Source organism: Pelophylax lessonae (assembly GCF_965119305.1).
Source record: "Pelophylax lessonae genome assembly, chromosome: 5".
NCBI classification, from domain to species: domain Eukaryota; kingdom Metazoa; phylum Chordata; class Amphibia; order Anura; family Ranidae; genus Pelophylax; species Pelophylax lessonae.
Window position 1 is genome coordinate 136,118,756 of NC_138772.1, and position 15,491 is coordinate 136,134,246.

General features: G+C 40.4%; 1 protein-coding gene across 1 annotated transcript in view; it reads right to left on the minus strand.

The window, feature by feature from the left end:
• SKAP2 (src kinase associated phosphoprotein 2) overlaps positions 1 to 15,491 on the minus strand; it is a 385,859-nt gene that overhangs the window by 126,927 nt on the left and 243,441 nt on the right. The window contains exons 5-7 of the mRNA XM_082259466.1: positions 14,634 to 14,702; positions 3,245 to 3,328; positions 1,138 to 1,262 (exon numbers count right to left, since the gene is read on the minus strand). Coding sequence (XP_082115592.1) covers positions 1,138 to 1,262; positions 3,245 to 3,328; positions 14,634 to 14,702 — 278 coding nt within the window. The remainder of the gene's footprint in view (positions 1 to 1,137; positions 1,263 to 3,244; positions 3,329 to 14,633; positions 14,703 to 15,491) is intronic.

Here is a 15,491-nt window from a genome sequence, read left to right on the forward strand (position 1 = left end):
GTTCGTATGAACATTCATACAAACATTTGATGAATGGACAAATGTCATTCAAAAATTGCCTTTTGCTTTTAACATTTAATTTTAAAATGAATGTAATTTCTGAGCGATAACCACATACACTTCCCAAAAATTTGTTGATCCAGAAAAATTTTCCTTCCTGCCCCTTCAAATTTTCCCGTCACTGCAGTCAAAAATGGACATCGATTTGACCCCACTAACTATTAGAAAATCAAACAAATTTTCTAAAAAACGAAAATTTTTGAATGAAAATCTATACGTGTATGGCCAGCATTAGGCATCTGTAAGGGGTGAAGAGCACCCTTATTTAGGTTTATGGAAGTAATCATGAGGCTCTGTAGCCAGGTCACTTCTAAAGTGGAGAGGCATATGTCCTGAGCTTGTTTCAGGGTTTTCTTCATACCAGCAGTGCTGGGTTGCCTTGGCTGAATTTCCTACTGCAGTCTCAACGCATGGACAACTGAAATACCATAAAGCTGGCCATAGATGGATTTTAATTTCAATCCATCTATGGCCGATACTATTTGAGAGCAGTCAATCTACTGATCGACTGCTCACGAACAGGTCTGCTGGAAAACTTTAGTTCAGTCAGCGCTACCGCCAACAGGCAAAGGTAAGGTAGAGGCATAGAAGTCCAAAGAAGAAAAGGAATAGAGAAAAACATTGCTTGATGCAATGCTAAGTAAAATCACATGCCAACGTGTGCGTTTTATGTGCACACTAATACAAGCAGTATGAAGTGAACAAACTCCTAATATTTGATTCTTATGTATATATCATTAGCTACCTTAGAGAGGGTACAACCATGATGCTCGTTACAATCTGTATATAAAATTCCATTGTGACATAGCAAGCAATACATATAAAAGTTTTAAAAAACTCACATACAGTATATAATTGACCATATATGGTTTATATATATTTTCTCTTTTAAGTCAGAGTTGGCAAATCTAATCAGAATTTTCTTTTTCGTAATATATTCTCATATGCATGAGTGCAATGTGCAGATGTGGCTGGCAGTTAGTGAGCTGTTTCAACACAAATGGTCCTCTTTCTCCAGAGTTGGTCTGTGAAATAGTTTTATCAACTTAATTTATGTGGAGGCATAAAAAGTCCAACCTGATAGACACGTTTATCAGTAGCGAAGATTTCAAAACAGCAATCTTTCTTTGCATCCTTGCGGAGAGTATTATTCATTCTGGCTCTGTATCCTTCCAGAGAAAATTCACCTTTCTGCTGTTTGTCTGCCAAAGATAAAAGTGGAGTAGCACCAAGTTAATTCTCTAGTGGCTGCCTGTGAAATGGCATTTCTGCCTGCAGCTTTTAAGAAATCTCTGTAGAATTACAGTCAACACATTGATGGTAGTCACATGCAGATTTTGAGACTGGGGAATCATGGATGCCTCAGTTAAACTAGAGCAGCCCAGCTGTTGCTATGTACAGTGCCTATGTAAATAAGCGCATTGTCACATTTATTATCAGGCACATTCTTTAAAAATCTGCACGCCATAATGTCCAAAACAGAATAAAATAATCTCAAAAATACTTGGGGCATTTTTATAAAAAAAAAAAAAATATATATATATACACACATATATATATACACATATATATGTTTCAAACTTTGGTGTAACATCTGTGCAGAAGAGTACAATTGGTATTAGAGAAAAACATCATTTTGTCAGATTGATAAATATTTCAAGTGCATTTGGGTATAACTTTATACAGCACAAGAACAACATGAGTTATGGATTTGAGCCCAAGCTTTTCTTTAAGAGTGTTGGAAAGGGGAATTCTAGCTTTAAAAAAAATTATTTATATTTATTCCAAAATTGCCCAAACTGCCAAAATATAAAATACATGTTGTGAGTTAAACCAAGCTATAAAAAGGCAAAAAATAGGGAGTAAAGACTAGTTAGTTATTGTCATCTGCAACCTGGATTCCACCTGGTCATCTCTGCTGCAGTCACTTTATAACCTCTTCTGCCCAGTGGCAAAGAGTAATTACTGGTTTGTAAGACATTACATCATCATCATTACAACTATGACTCTTGACAGATAGTTGCACTGACACTGACATAAAATTTCACATAAAACTTCAGAGGGAGACAAGTCTCTGGACAGCCATAATAAATAGTAGTCTAGGTAAAGATACTCGCTTAATTCCAAAATATAGGTGAGTGATAGTATGATCAGCTGAATCCTTCCTAAGTTTTAACAATTGATATATTCAGGAGGGAATTGGTTACATCCACAGTGTAAATATAGTAGGAATCCTTTTGAGGTATTTTTTTGCCATAGAGTACACAGTAGCCCCTGAAAAATGTTTAACAATAAACATGAATCACCCAACATCCCCCCTAGTTTTCCCAAATGGTTCCAGCAGTTCAATGGATTTGGTAAAAAAGCATGGCTCCCTTACCAAATTACACCTTACATATAAGTTGATATACCCTAGATGCAGAGCCCCAATGGTGTGGATTTATCTAATTTATTAGATTATGTTAGCAGTAAAAATATTGCTTTGGTTGTAGATTTTAAAGGGGTTTTTCACTTTCAGCAAGTATAAAATTTGAGAAAAAAAAATAGTCCTTCCCATATGAAGTTGTATTTCTACCTGTGAACCTTGGTGATGATTCTAATTTGGGAGACCACCACTAGTTAGTATATAATTGGATACTTGTAGGAAAAGTGGACAACTCCTTTGAATGGTAGTTACTTGATGAAAATGTGTATTCCAGACAGCAGCTTTGGTTGACACTAAAGCATGATGGTTAGTAGAACTTCACGAACTGCAAACACTTGCTTTATCACCTGACCAGTTCATCTAAAAAAATATTCAATAAGACAACAAGGAAAGAAGAAACAATGGAACTGTGACTGCCTTCCTAGTAGGAGAAACATTTAACTGCATGCTCAAAAGCAGTCCAACATAGTATTGTAACTTAAAAAAAAAAAAAAGTGTTTGCTGTCAGTAGTCTACCCACATCCCAAAAGCTCAAAAATGGTATGGCTAGTCCCCCTTTGGGTGGGATTTTTAAGGGCATGAAACACAAATCATTTAAAATTTAACAATTTTATTGCACAAATTACAAAATACTCAATACATTAAAAACAATGCAGTATAGAGCTTATTGGTACAACCATTTCCCATATGACTATTATTCTCTTATTAGTTATATATTTTTTCTTACTATGTACAATAAAATCTTTTTGGAAAACATACCTTTGTCACTTCCATAATAGTAGAAGATTGATTTGCTTACGGCACACCAACGTTTTTGCCAGTCAGATGCAAAAAAGTTGTGATCTAAAATGAAAAGAAATAACACAGTTGTAAAGCATGTTCTTTTATACTTACTAACGTCACCTTTCAGACCATATTTCAACTTACACCCATATTTAGGGTATAACATGAAACATGGTTAGAGTCCACAGCCCCCTCAATTGCACATTTTTTGCTTTTTGCAATATGGGGGATATATTAATTTGTTGCAAAATGTCAAATTCTCCTTTAATTTGTCTACATATAAAAATAGACACCTGCATGTTATCTAAAGGAAGAACATTGCTTTTTGCTCTGTCCTACATGTGAAGTTTTCCCTTGTCTAGAAGGTGGCACTGTGGCATTTTACAGATAGAGTGGAATCTGTTAGGGGAATTGTTCCCTCATTGACTACATCAATGTCTCAGAGGAGCCTGCTTTCTGACTTCTCTCCCAGAAGTCACCAGAGGCTCTAGCCTCTGGTGACTTCTGGTAGCCATCTTGGTGTGGGACCTTATAAAATAGGATATCTGTGTCATTTGGAAACGCCTGGGGTGAATAGCACAGAGAGAGTTTTCTGGTGAGTAGGGTTAGCTCAGGGACAAAGTGGGGGTCTTCCCAGCAGCATCAGAGTGCCAGTACACACAGCAAACTGCCACTTATCCAGTGGAAGTAATTCTCTGGTAATACAGGTCTAAGCCTGGTGACACTGTACAAATATCATCTGCTATATTGTCTAATAACGGTGCCTGTAGAAAATGCCTTTACTCATTACTGCTAACCTATATATGTTATACAAAATAAATTCCAACATCAAGGATTGTGTGTGTGATCTATCCCTCTTTGGGTATCTTTTGAAGGAATGGATAAGCCCCCTTGCTATAAAGAGGTGAATTTACAGCAGGCATGTTGTCAGTGTATGTTGGAACTGTTAGGGGCAGGAAAAAGGCAGAAATACTGTACATACTCTATTGACATCATTTAGGCACTTCGAGAAGGTTGCATTTTTAAATGACACAAAGAATGCAGCTTTTCATCCAAAAATCCATACTTAAGTGTGTAGGCAGGTGCCTATTTTATTTCTGAGTTTCTATATATGTTGTTATTTTATGGTTTGCAATTTAACCTAAAACCGTGGCTGGTGCCTAGTTGCTGAGTCATGCCTTGCTCTGTTTGTGTGTGAACCTGTGTTACTGTGGCTATATATAGAGGGAAGCCAGTCTCGTAGAGTTGTCAGTCCATTGTAGGAAGTGTTGCTAAGAGGACCCACTAAAGATGTGATCCCTGTTCCTTGCCATTATCCTTTTAATAGGCTCCTTCTTTTGAGGCAAGAAGTCATGGACTTTTCTAAAAGGACTTATTGCTATGGACATTCTCCTTTAACCCTCAAGGTTGATGCATACATTACCAGGAATGGCAGCCAGTCTGAAGTGGAAGCAAGTGATGGTTGCCAGTGACAGTTGCCTTGTTGGGTGGAAGGATAGGGGCTCCTTATGTCCCTCACCTCACAGCGGAATACTCAATTCTGTGACTTCCTACAATATGTGTAGATGAAGATATAAATTCGGTACACAAGTGATTATGGAGTTTATGTATTAGGTGTCTGAAAGGAGACACAAAAGACTGGTGAGCTACAGGATGTGCTCTGTGCCCCCATCCTGTAACAGTTAATCACCTGGGAACTGTGGATGAGATTGAAATGAGAGAGGCAGTGTCTGTTGGTTCCAGGGTGGGAACCAAAGTGTGAAGAATTCACAAAATGGCTGTTGGTTTCTAATTTGGTGTCCAGGGGACGAACACTGTTTCAACTGGGCAGTTGGCACCATCCACAAGTGTATATATCTCAAAGCAAAAAGGTAGAAATTTGGTTATTATTTAAAATATTATTATATTTTTAAATTATTAAATTTTTATTATTAATATTATTATATTTTTAAATATTTCTAGACTCCACATACATCATTGAAGCACCTCATGTAGACCACATGTTAAAAAAGACACAGACAAGGGAATATTGTATTGACTCCATACACAATATTTTCAGTGCTGGACCACTGGAATAGGGCAGTAGACGCAGCATAAGCTGGTAATAGCGACAAGTTAGCAGCAATGGCAGGGGATGGTTATGGTAGCAGGCCAGCAATAAAAACTGGAGATGGCAATGGCAGCAGTCCAGCAGCAGGGGAAGGAGCTTGTGATGGTGGCAGGCCAGTAGAAAGAGCTGGTAATAGTTACAGGCTGACAATGGTAACAGGAGCTGGCAACATTGTGAGGTATAATAATTTTTGGTGGATAGTAAAAAATTAGTAGTCATTCCCATCAGCGGCAGGGTTTTTGTAATTATTGCTGATCCAGGACTGGATCATTTTTATAAAATTGAGCCGGTCAGCTGTGACAGGAGACAGGCAGATACGTTTCTTTTCTCCAAATTGATTGCATACTGTGCTAGCTCCAGCCAGTGTTCCAGCCTGGACACCTAAAAGTCCATGGGTCCTGGTTTAATGGTAGTCTGCATCCACCCTTGACCCCGGTTGATCTAAAATCATATGGTTTAACTGCTACCAGTAGCCCGGCCTACCTGGTGTAATCTGAAAAACAACTTAAGCATCATTGAGGCATCCCACACTACTTCTGCTCCTTATCAGTCACAGGATCAGAGGCATGATGTTGGCTGTGAAAGGAAATCCTGCCACTGTCTGGAAAGTTGATAAAAGAGATTTATCTGCAGCACCTCTTCCAAGTGATACATTTTTTTGCCTCTTCTGGAATAGCAGCATGCAATCCACTATTTACCCCTTGTATTAGGGATCCAAAAGAGTACAAAACCAACAACCAGTAATATTTATTTTCCTTTGTGACCTGAATTCTGGGGTTCTCACACAGGTATTTTAGCATGAATGAGACCATTTAGCACAATTTGTCTGCAGCAGAGGCCCCCGAGTGCCACGGAGGACAACAGTATCCTCAATGATCTTGCCCCGCTCACAACTTCTGGGTTTTGGGAGGGGTGCAATATATCCCTGAAAACCTTCCCCATGTCCTCTTCCTCCTCACCACCAGCACTGCAATCTTCCTCCTCCTCTGCATGCTGCTGCCTCTGCCAGTACTGTTGTCCTTAGGAATCACTGTGATAGAGAGATTGAGAGACAGAAGAAAAAGGATTCTACTGTCCATGAGACAGCAAAAAGCACTTCTCTTCCTCCTGCTGCTGTGTCTCCAGTGCCCGGTCTATTAAACCTTGCAGTTTCTGCTCCAGCAGGTACACCAAAAGGATCATGTTGCTGATCCCTGCATCAATATTCTGGTTGTCTCTTTGAACAGTGACAAGATGGTATGTGTGTCCTGAATCTGGAACGACTGACATGGTGAAAAGAACACCAGATGCCCAGAATCTGCACAAGTACTCACTGAAAACTCATTACTGCAGGTGCAGCCACTGCAGCATAGACAACATTGCGCTCCAGTGCGTGCTTGTATTGCATAGAAGGTTGGTGCCCTCGTCACACATGACCATGCCGGCAAGAGATGGTTTGGGGTCAGCCACTTGTCATCCTGCCCCTGAAGAGCGGCCAGAATCTCTGGCCCAGTAAGACTCCTGTCTCCCAAGCATGCCAGCTGCAAAACAGTATGGCAGCATTTTGCCTTGGTTATTTATATGCTCTTGGGTTCTTGGAGAGGAGTGGTGGTTCAGAGGAATCACCACATGGGGCCACTGAGAAGAAGGGCATCAAAATGGTGCAGGACACCCAGCATCCTTCCCAGATGTCAACAAATTTACTTAGTAAGCCATAAAAGAGAGGCAATGCTCCTGCCTATGCTTTCTGAACCAAGTATATGTGCTCATATGGACACTGCCACTGGAGACATTCGATTCCACATGGTGCTGGAGTGCAGGTATGACCACCTGGGCAAAAAAATGGTGGCTGAGCACCTAAGATCAGGTCACAAAGGTGTAGAAGGGGACAAACTCCACCAGCTGAAAGGGAAGCAGGTGTAAAGCCACCATGTTAGCTAAGCTTACACTGAGATGCTGGGCATGGAAGTTATTTTGGGAACAATTTTTTTTCTTCCACTCTAGCAGTAACAGAAGGTGGAAGAGACACCTGCCAGTTAACAATGCCACTGGAGAGGGCGGGGTGCTGTTGGGAGACTTATATGTGACCCAATACTGACCCTCCACCCCCATTTAATGTGCAGTAAGGTCAGTGCAGGGACAATATCTTCCAGTGCCCAGGGCAAAGATGTCAAACTGAGGGGCTACTAACAGTGCTTGCATCACTGAACTGAATCCTATTTAATTGATTATGTAATATGCTTAAATAGGTGACAATGGTTGTGCATATTCTGTCGCCATAATGAAGATGAAATCATCCAGGCGTGCAGGCTGTAATCTGAGACCCCCATACTTCAGCATCTGGAGTACAGAGAGATCCCCCACATGCACACACTTCTAGGAAAACAGGAGAAATATTCAGAGTTCCCCCACCACTAAGTGGTACAGGGGGGATGATCAGAGGGGTGATTCCTCTCATCCAGGAATACTGACTCTCCTCCAGTAGAAGGGTAGAAGGAGACCCCCATCCAGGAGGAGTGGGATGATCAGATGGGACACCATTCATAGAATACAGGATCCCCCCCCCCCCCTGCAGTTGCATCCGTAGCAATACACACATAGGAGCCCCCGGTGAGTCTCCCAGTCCCAGTGCGGAGGGGAGGGGTTGACGCTTGGTACCAGAGGAGGAGATCCTGCACTGTTTGAGCATGTTAGTGATGAAGGCCTGAATTCACTGACTGGTTTGTTCTCTGTGCTGGCTGCAGCCGCTCCCTGCCCCCCTTGTCCCAGCACTGTGCAAGGTAAACCTCTCAAACTCCTTGACAGACTTCCCTTCATATCAATTGAGATCTATCCATAGAGATATTCATGGAATGGGGAAAAGAGGTGAATAGGGAGGAATAAAGAGAATAAGGAGTGTGGGACTTTTGCTGCCAAATGGTATCCCTGATGTGTTGCTCCTACAGAGCTTTGTTGTGAAGAATTATGTGTCTGAATGTGGTACCCAATTGACTGGTACATTTACCAACCTTATAGTGCTAGCAGGAAGAGATGTGTTGAAAAAGGCCCAGATGAGGTATGTGGAACAACAACTCAGGTAATAGCACCCATAGGGCAATGTCATCCTCCGAAAACAGAATAGCTGCTCCCTCCACTCTTCTGCAAGCTGCCACTGGACAAATTCCTTCTCCTACTTTCACCCGATATCTTTACTGAATATTAATCTTAAATTATTGACTAAAATTCTTGCCTCCTGACTAAATAAGATAATTTATGCCCTAATTCATAAAGACTAAGTGGGTTTCGTCCCCTTATACCAGGCAGCGGATAATATTCAATGCCTATTCAGCTTACCCACTGTACATGTCGGAGATCTTCACAGCTTATGTTGCTCTTCGTGGACCTCCGCAAAGCTTTTGAAACACTCTCCTGAACTTACCTGCATGTGGTGTTACAACATAGAGGGTTGGGTGATAAATTTTTAACCTGCCTTGTCTCACTATATAGCACCTCCTCGGCTTCCATTACATATTTGGGCTATGAGTCTTCCTTCTTTCCTATCTCTAGGGGAATAAGGCAAGGTTGCCCCCTGTAACCTCTTTTGTTTATCATCCCACTAGCATCATTAGCAGCCCATATACGTGCTAACATGAACATTCAGAGAGTAATGTTGGCTGGCTGGCATAACCCATGAACTGGCATCGTTTGCAGATAACATGTTCATATACATTTCCTCTCCGCACATCATCTTACCAAATGTCTCTCTGATGGACAATTTTGCAACTATATTGGTCCTCCACATCAACCCATCCATGTCACTAGCCTTTAACATTTCCCTACCCGACGCCCTCTCTGACTCTGCGATCGCAATTTCCTTTTCAGTGGCCATCCTCGCTACCATATCTAGGGGTTCCTCTTCCTTTCACTCTTTATATGTAGCCAATTATCCTTTTCTTATATCTTCCTTGAAACGTCTGTTTGATACTTGGGATATCCCCCAAATTTAATTGATGGGTCGCATCCATGGTATCAAAATGTTCCTCCTTCCCAAAGTACTATACCAGTTTAGGGTCCCTCCTGTTCCTGTTCCCCCTCACATCCTTTGCATTCTACAAGGACTTATCTTAAAATGTATCTGGAGCAGAAACAGAGCAAGGCCTAATAGATCTCTTTTGTATACTTCGAAAATTAGGGGAGTGCTGTCTACTATTACAAAGCAGCCCAGATTGCCCCCACAGTCCAACTACATGCAGGCAATTTGGCATCTTTATGGACCCTTATAGACATCTTGGATTTTGATCCAACTCCTCTATACCTTGGATCCCTTCTGCGCACTGCCCCAATTTTTTAAACCTAATTTTAGCTCACACCCTTACGTTATTATGAGATGTCATAAAATATTCTGCAGGTTTGATATCTCCCAACCTTCCACTTTTACCGCTGTTTAACTGCCCCCTGTTTCCAACCCGGATGGAGAATCCCCAAAGTTTCCAATGGCGAAAGCATAACGGTCTCACCATAGTCCATTCTATGCCTACTGCTAGGGGAATCTGTTTGTTTAAATATCTAAGTGATTCTAAAGAGATCCCCGAATTGGAACGCTTTTGATATATACAAATCTGCCACTTTATGGCGTCTTTAACCAAACATCACGAGCATCCATTACTGTCAACCGCCTTCGAGCCCAAATGTCAAACCAACCCTACAACTCAGGGCCTGATCTCTTTGTTATATTATTCTATGTTGAATAATATTGGATTGCAAACCCCCTCATATTGTGACAAGTGGGTGAAAGACCTTGGCTCCGCTCCACTTCCCAAAGACTGGTGTAAAGCCTTGTTAAAATCTTCTCGCAATGTCCTGGCTCTTGAAAATTCCTTTAGGCCCCTTTCACACATACAGTCTGTTCAGTTCATCAGTTCAGTCACGTCAAAATGTATCAGTTTTTCATCCGTTTTTCATCTGTTTTTCATCTGTTTTTCATCCATTTTTTGTCTGTTTACATCTGTTTTTCGTCCATTTTTCATGTGTTTTTCATCAGTTTTTTTACATCCACTACCAATGCAAAAAATGGATGAAAAATTGACCATTTGTCCGTTTACATCCGTTTTTCGTCCGATCCATTTTTTTAACGAAAGAAAAATAGGGCTTTAATCCGTTCAAATCAATGTATATTGACGGAAGCGAATGAAAATGGATGTAAATGGATGATCATCCGTTGTCATCCGTTTTTACATAGGAATGTATTGATGTCCGTTTTTCATCCGTCAACGGATGAATGAAAAACGGACAAATGGTCCGTATGTGTGAAAGGGTCCTTAAAGTTATGTCCGGTTGGTATTTTACACCAGCTAGGATCGTGAAATATGTATCGTCATACCTGTCCAACTGTATTTGAGGTTTCTCAGATTTGAGTGATATGAAACTAATATGGGGGACCTGGGCCAAGGTTCGAAGGTTATGGATTGGGGTGTATACACTGTTCGATATGGTCCTCCATGTACGTTTTCAAAAAAATCCATGAGAAGCAATCTTGCATAAACTTATTGTGGATTTCTCCCGCCGGGAAAGCACTCTAATCACTTACATTTTTATGGTGACGAGGCAACCCATAGCGCGATTATGGAAAACACCACTTCTTAGTTTGGAAGAAGTTAAAAACAGGGTTCACAGAACACTTATCAATGAACCGTTGACAGCGATCCTTGAGGACATGTATGACAAATTTCAACAAATTTGGCAACCCTGGCTAGACCACTTTCCTCCTTCTCAAATGGCTTCCCGTTTTTTGGAACTGTATTAGTTCCATGATGCACAGTTTACCCGATTCCCCCCCCCCCCCCTCCGATTCCTTCTCCCTCTATCTCTCCTCTCTCTTTTCTTTTTTTTGTGGTATATCTCTGTTTTCTTACTTACTTTTTGTTGGGCTTTTGTATGTTCTGGATGGGCAACATAGGCCGTGGCTTAGGAGGGAGGGTTTTTTTTTTTTTTGACCGACCTCTTGTTTTAACCTTTTATTAGGGCTACAGAGCCACAGGGATGGCAGTGGATTGGAAAGCATTATATTGACTCGATTGCCATGGTGATGGCTCTTGTGCAGTTTTTGTAGATGTACGTCACTTTACTACAGGTATCTAATCTGTATCTGAATACTTTGCAAGTCTTGCTTAACCTATGTAATACTATGTTATAAGGCCATTGCCTTTCATGCCTTACATTAAGGGAGAAATATTTGTACACTGTGCATCTATACATCTGTTCCTACTATGATTGTTTAATGTTTACATTCTTCCTCTTATTGTTTAAAATTTCAATAACATTTTTGTAAAAGAAAAGTATTTCAGTCGACGCCTCCATGCCAGTTTGCGGAGCAGTGGCAAGATTAGCTGTAGAGGAGGAGGAAGAAGAGGGCACATTTGCAGCTACTGGGAAAAATGCACTTCTCTGCTCCTGTAAAGATGAGAAGGGCTTATTGAGCTTTTCTATGATCTCCTCTGTGTGCTTTGGCTGTAAAGCATGCCCACTGCCAAAAAGAAATGGCAAATGTGGTTCTTCTCAAAGATGCACAGGCTACATCCTTAGATAAAGATCCAGTGTGGATTTAGGGGAAGCCCATTCCAACCATTTTGTTTTTATTTATTTTTTTAGCTGGCTTACAACATTCACCATATATTTGGCAGCAAAGTGGCTTAGTGGTTAGCACTTCTACCTTGCAGCACTGAAGTCTCTTGTTTGAATCTCAGGCAAGACACGCTCTACATGGAGTTTTCATGTTTTCCCTGTGCTTGCATGGGTTTCTTCCCATACTTAAAAGACAGGTCAGACAATAAGGTTAACTGGCTTCTGTCTAAATTTGCCCTAGTATGTGTGCATGTGATATAGGGACCTTAGATTGTAAGCTTCTTGAAGGCAGGGACTTAGGTAAATGTACACTTTGTAAACGACTGCATAAATTGTTGCTGTTATATAAATAGCCATAATAATATTTGTCCATGACCATATGTGGTCAATGGTGTCACTTAGAATCTTCTGGCTGCTTTGCTTACAAACAGAAGTAGGCCAGGGATTGTAAATGTCATTCAGCAAAAAATGGCATGTTTTTTCTTTGTAAATGTCACTTTTGATTTAGTACATCCTACAGGTTTGCCACTTCACAGGAAAGTTTAGAGACTAAGCTCACCTTTATCAACATGTTATATGTTACACCCGTATTTAACATGTTTTTGTGCACCTCTCGCCGCACTTCCTGATCCCCTGTGACAACTGGCGGGGAGACCTCTCCCTGCACCTGCTGTCGCAATTAAAAAAGACTCTGCCCACACAGCAGCATCATTCATTCACACAGATCTGTCATATTTAAAAAGCCCTCACTGGACCACACCAGCCTGAACAACTTAAGACTCATCTCCTTGCTGCCGTTTACATCAAAACTTTTAAAACGCTTAGTCTACAACCGTCTGAACTCCTACCTTACTGACAACCTTGTTGACCCCTTACAGCCTGGCTTTCGCCTACTACACTCCACTGAAACTGCCCTACTTAAACTCACTACTGATTTACTAACTTTTAAAACCAATGGCCAATGGCTATTCATACTAATAGACCTCTCTGCAGTCTTTTATACTATTGACCATCCCTTTGTCCTAAAAAAAACTCAACTCTCTTGGCCTTGAAGACATTCCTCTCTCCCGGTTCTCCTCCTACCGATCACAGCGCTCCTTCAGCGTTACCTATAAATCTATCTCCTCCTCTCCACTTCCTCTTTCTGTAGGAGTCACCCAAGGTTCTGTCCTCGGACCCCTCCTCTTCTCCATCTACACATCCTCCTGGACTGCAGACTTCACCTCTGTAACATCTCCAAAATATGACCTTTTTAACTGTTGAAACCACTAAGCAACTTATTTACTCTCTTATTATTTCTCTCCTTTACTATTGCAACCCCCTCCTCTTTGGCCCACCTCTCTATAAGCTATATCCTGTTCAGTCTATCATGAATGCTGCTGTCAGACTCATCCCCCTTACCAACCGTTCAGTGTCTGCCAGCCCTCTCTGCCAATCCCTCCACTTGCTTCCCATTGCTTAACAAATAAAATTCAGAACACTAACAATAACATACAAAGCCATCTACAATTCTGCCCCAAACTACATCACCAATCTTGTCTCCAAATATCACCCAAACCGCCCTCTCTGCTCCTCCTGAGACCTCCTGCTCTCTAGCTCCCTTGTCTCCTCTTCCCATGCTCATCTCCAGGACTCCTCCAGAGCCTCATCCATCCTCTGGAATTCACTACCCTAACCTGTCTGGTTGTCTCCTACTCTGTTCACTTTTAGGCAATCCCTGAAAACTCATCTCTTCAGGTAAGCCTATCCTGCCTTCAGCTAATAACCAAATCTTCTATTTCTCTCATTAGTTCATCCCTTGACATTTATTACCTTTTGTTCCACCACCCCCTCCCCATTAGATTGTAAGCTCACAGGAGCAGGGCCCTCCTAACCCTCTTGTATTGAATTGTATTGTTGCTGTATTGTTTCCCTTTATATTGTAAAGCGCTGTGAAAACTGTTGGCACTATATAAATCCTGTATAATAATATTAATAATACAAATTCCATCTGCAACTGTGATTGGCTGATTGTGGGTGCAATGCTCTGCAGGCTCCTAAAAAAAGTATAAATGCACATTTTCTTTTACCTGCAAAAAATATACATTTATTATTTTTTTTAAAAAAGTAAATCTATCTTTAATGCATCCTCCAAGTTAGTTCTTTAAAGGAATTGTGCATTTTTAATGTTTTAGTTTGAATTTTATTTAAAAAAAACCTGCTCCCCCCTGAATAATATTCTTTAAAATGTTTTTTTTTTATTTTTTTGCATTCATGACCCCCTGGAAGTGCTCAGCTCCCCGTTCTTTTTGTTTTACAATCTTTTGCCTATATGACTTGCAAAAGGAGAGAATTGATTTTCAAGATTCATCTCCTATTGGGTAAATGTGTTTGCATTAAATATTGTAATTTGCAGAATTTATAATGAGTTTGTTGCCAACAGCCACTGAATCAGACCCAAGTATATATGCCCATCACTAATTATTGGTAATTGGTTTCTATGGCTGTGAATTATTTCATTAGTTTGCCACTGGAATCATTCAAATGGCTTGAGTTTAAGTGGAAATTGTGGTCCAGCTGAACCAAAGTTCACCCCTAATCTTTACAACTGATACTCTATGATTATTTTAGGAGAGATTATGGAGATCATTTCTAAACCCATCAGAAAAGATCAATTTTAATAGGTAAATCACAAACCTTTCCTGCGCTTCTCCAGATATCCTGCTTTTGAAACAATGAGATCCTGAGCAGCCACTGGTTGATTTCCTTAAAAAATGAACAGAAATGTTTCAGTTTAATGTCTTCACTGATGTTGTCAAGTAGGAAAACATTAGTCATGCATTTGCTTCAAGACATACGTCTAAATCACACTGTTTTCAAACAGTTATAAGAAAAAAGTATTTTTTTTTTTAATATTTTACTTCTTCTTTTTTAAAACAAAATTTAGCGATGTGTAGAAACAGAATAGTAAAGAAATATGACAATGGTTTTGAGTCAATTTCATTTAAAGAGATTTAAAAAAAAATTAAATTAAATTAAAAAAAAAAAAATTAAAAGATTAAAAAATGAAAAATAAACATGGTATACTTATCTATTCTGTGCAATGGCTTTGCACAGAGCAGTCCTTATCATCTTCTTCTGGGGTCCCACGCCAGCACTTTTCCTATGGTGGCACACGTGCGTGCGCGATCCTGAGCCGGGCTGGATGTGTCTATTGAGGCACAAAGTGCGGCTGGGCCCTGCCCCCTGCTCCCTACTCACAGGATTTGATTGACAGTAGCAGCAGGCAACCCCCAGACTGAGTGCTGCTATATAGGGAATACCAAATCAAATTCAGGTTCCTACACTAGTTGCATTTTAAAAAGTATATTTATTAATTTATTAATGAATCCAGAGCTGCATTAATTTACATTTTTCTATCTTCATGGAGTTCAGATTTTAACTATAAAACTATGCCTTGATAGCAATGTTGTTAATTGGTGGCAGAAGCCAGATTCCATGAAACTCCAGTACACAGAAGAAAATAAATTCACAAAAATTTGACACAAGGCTCCA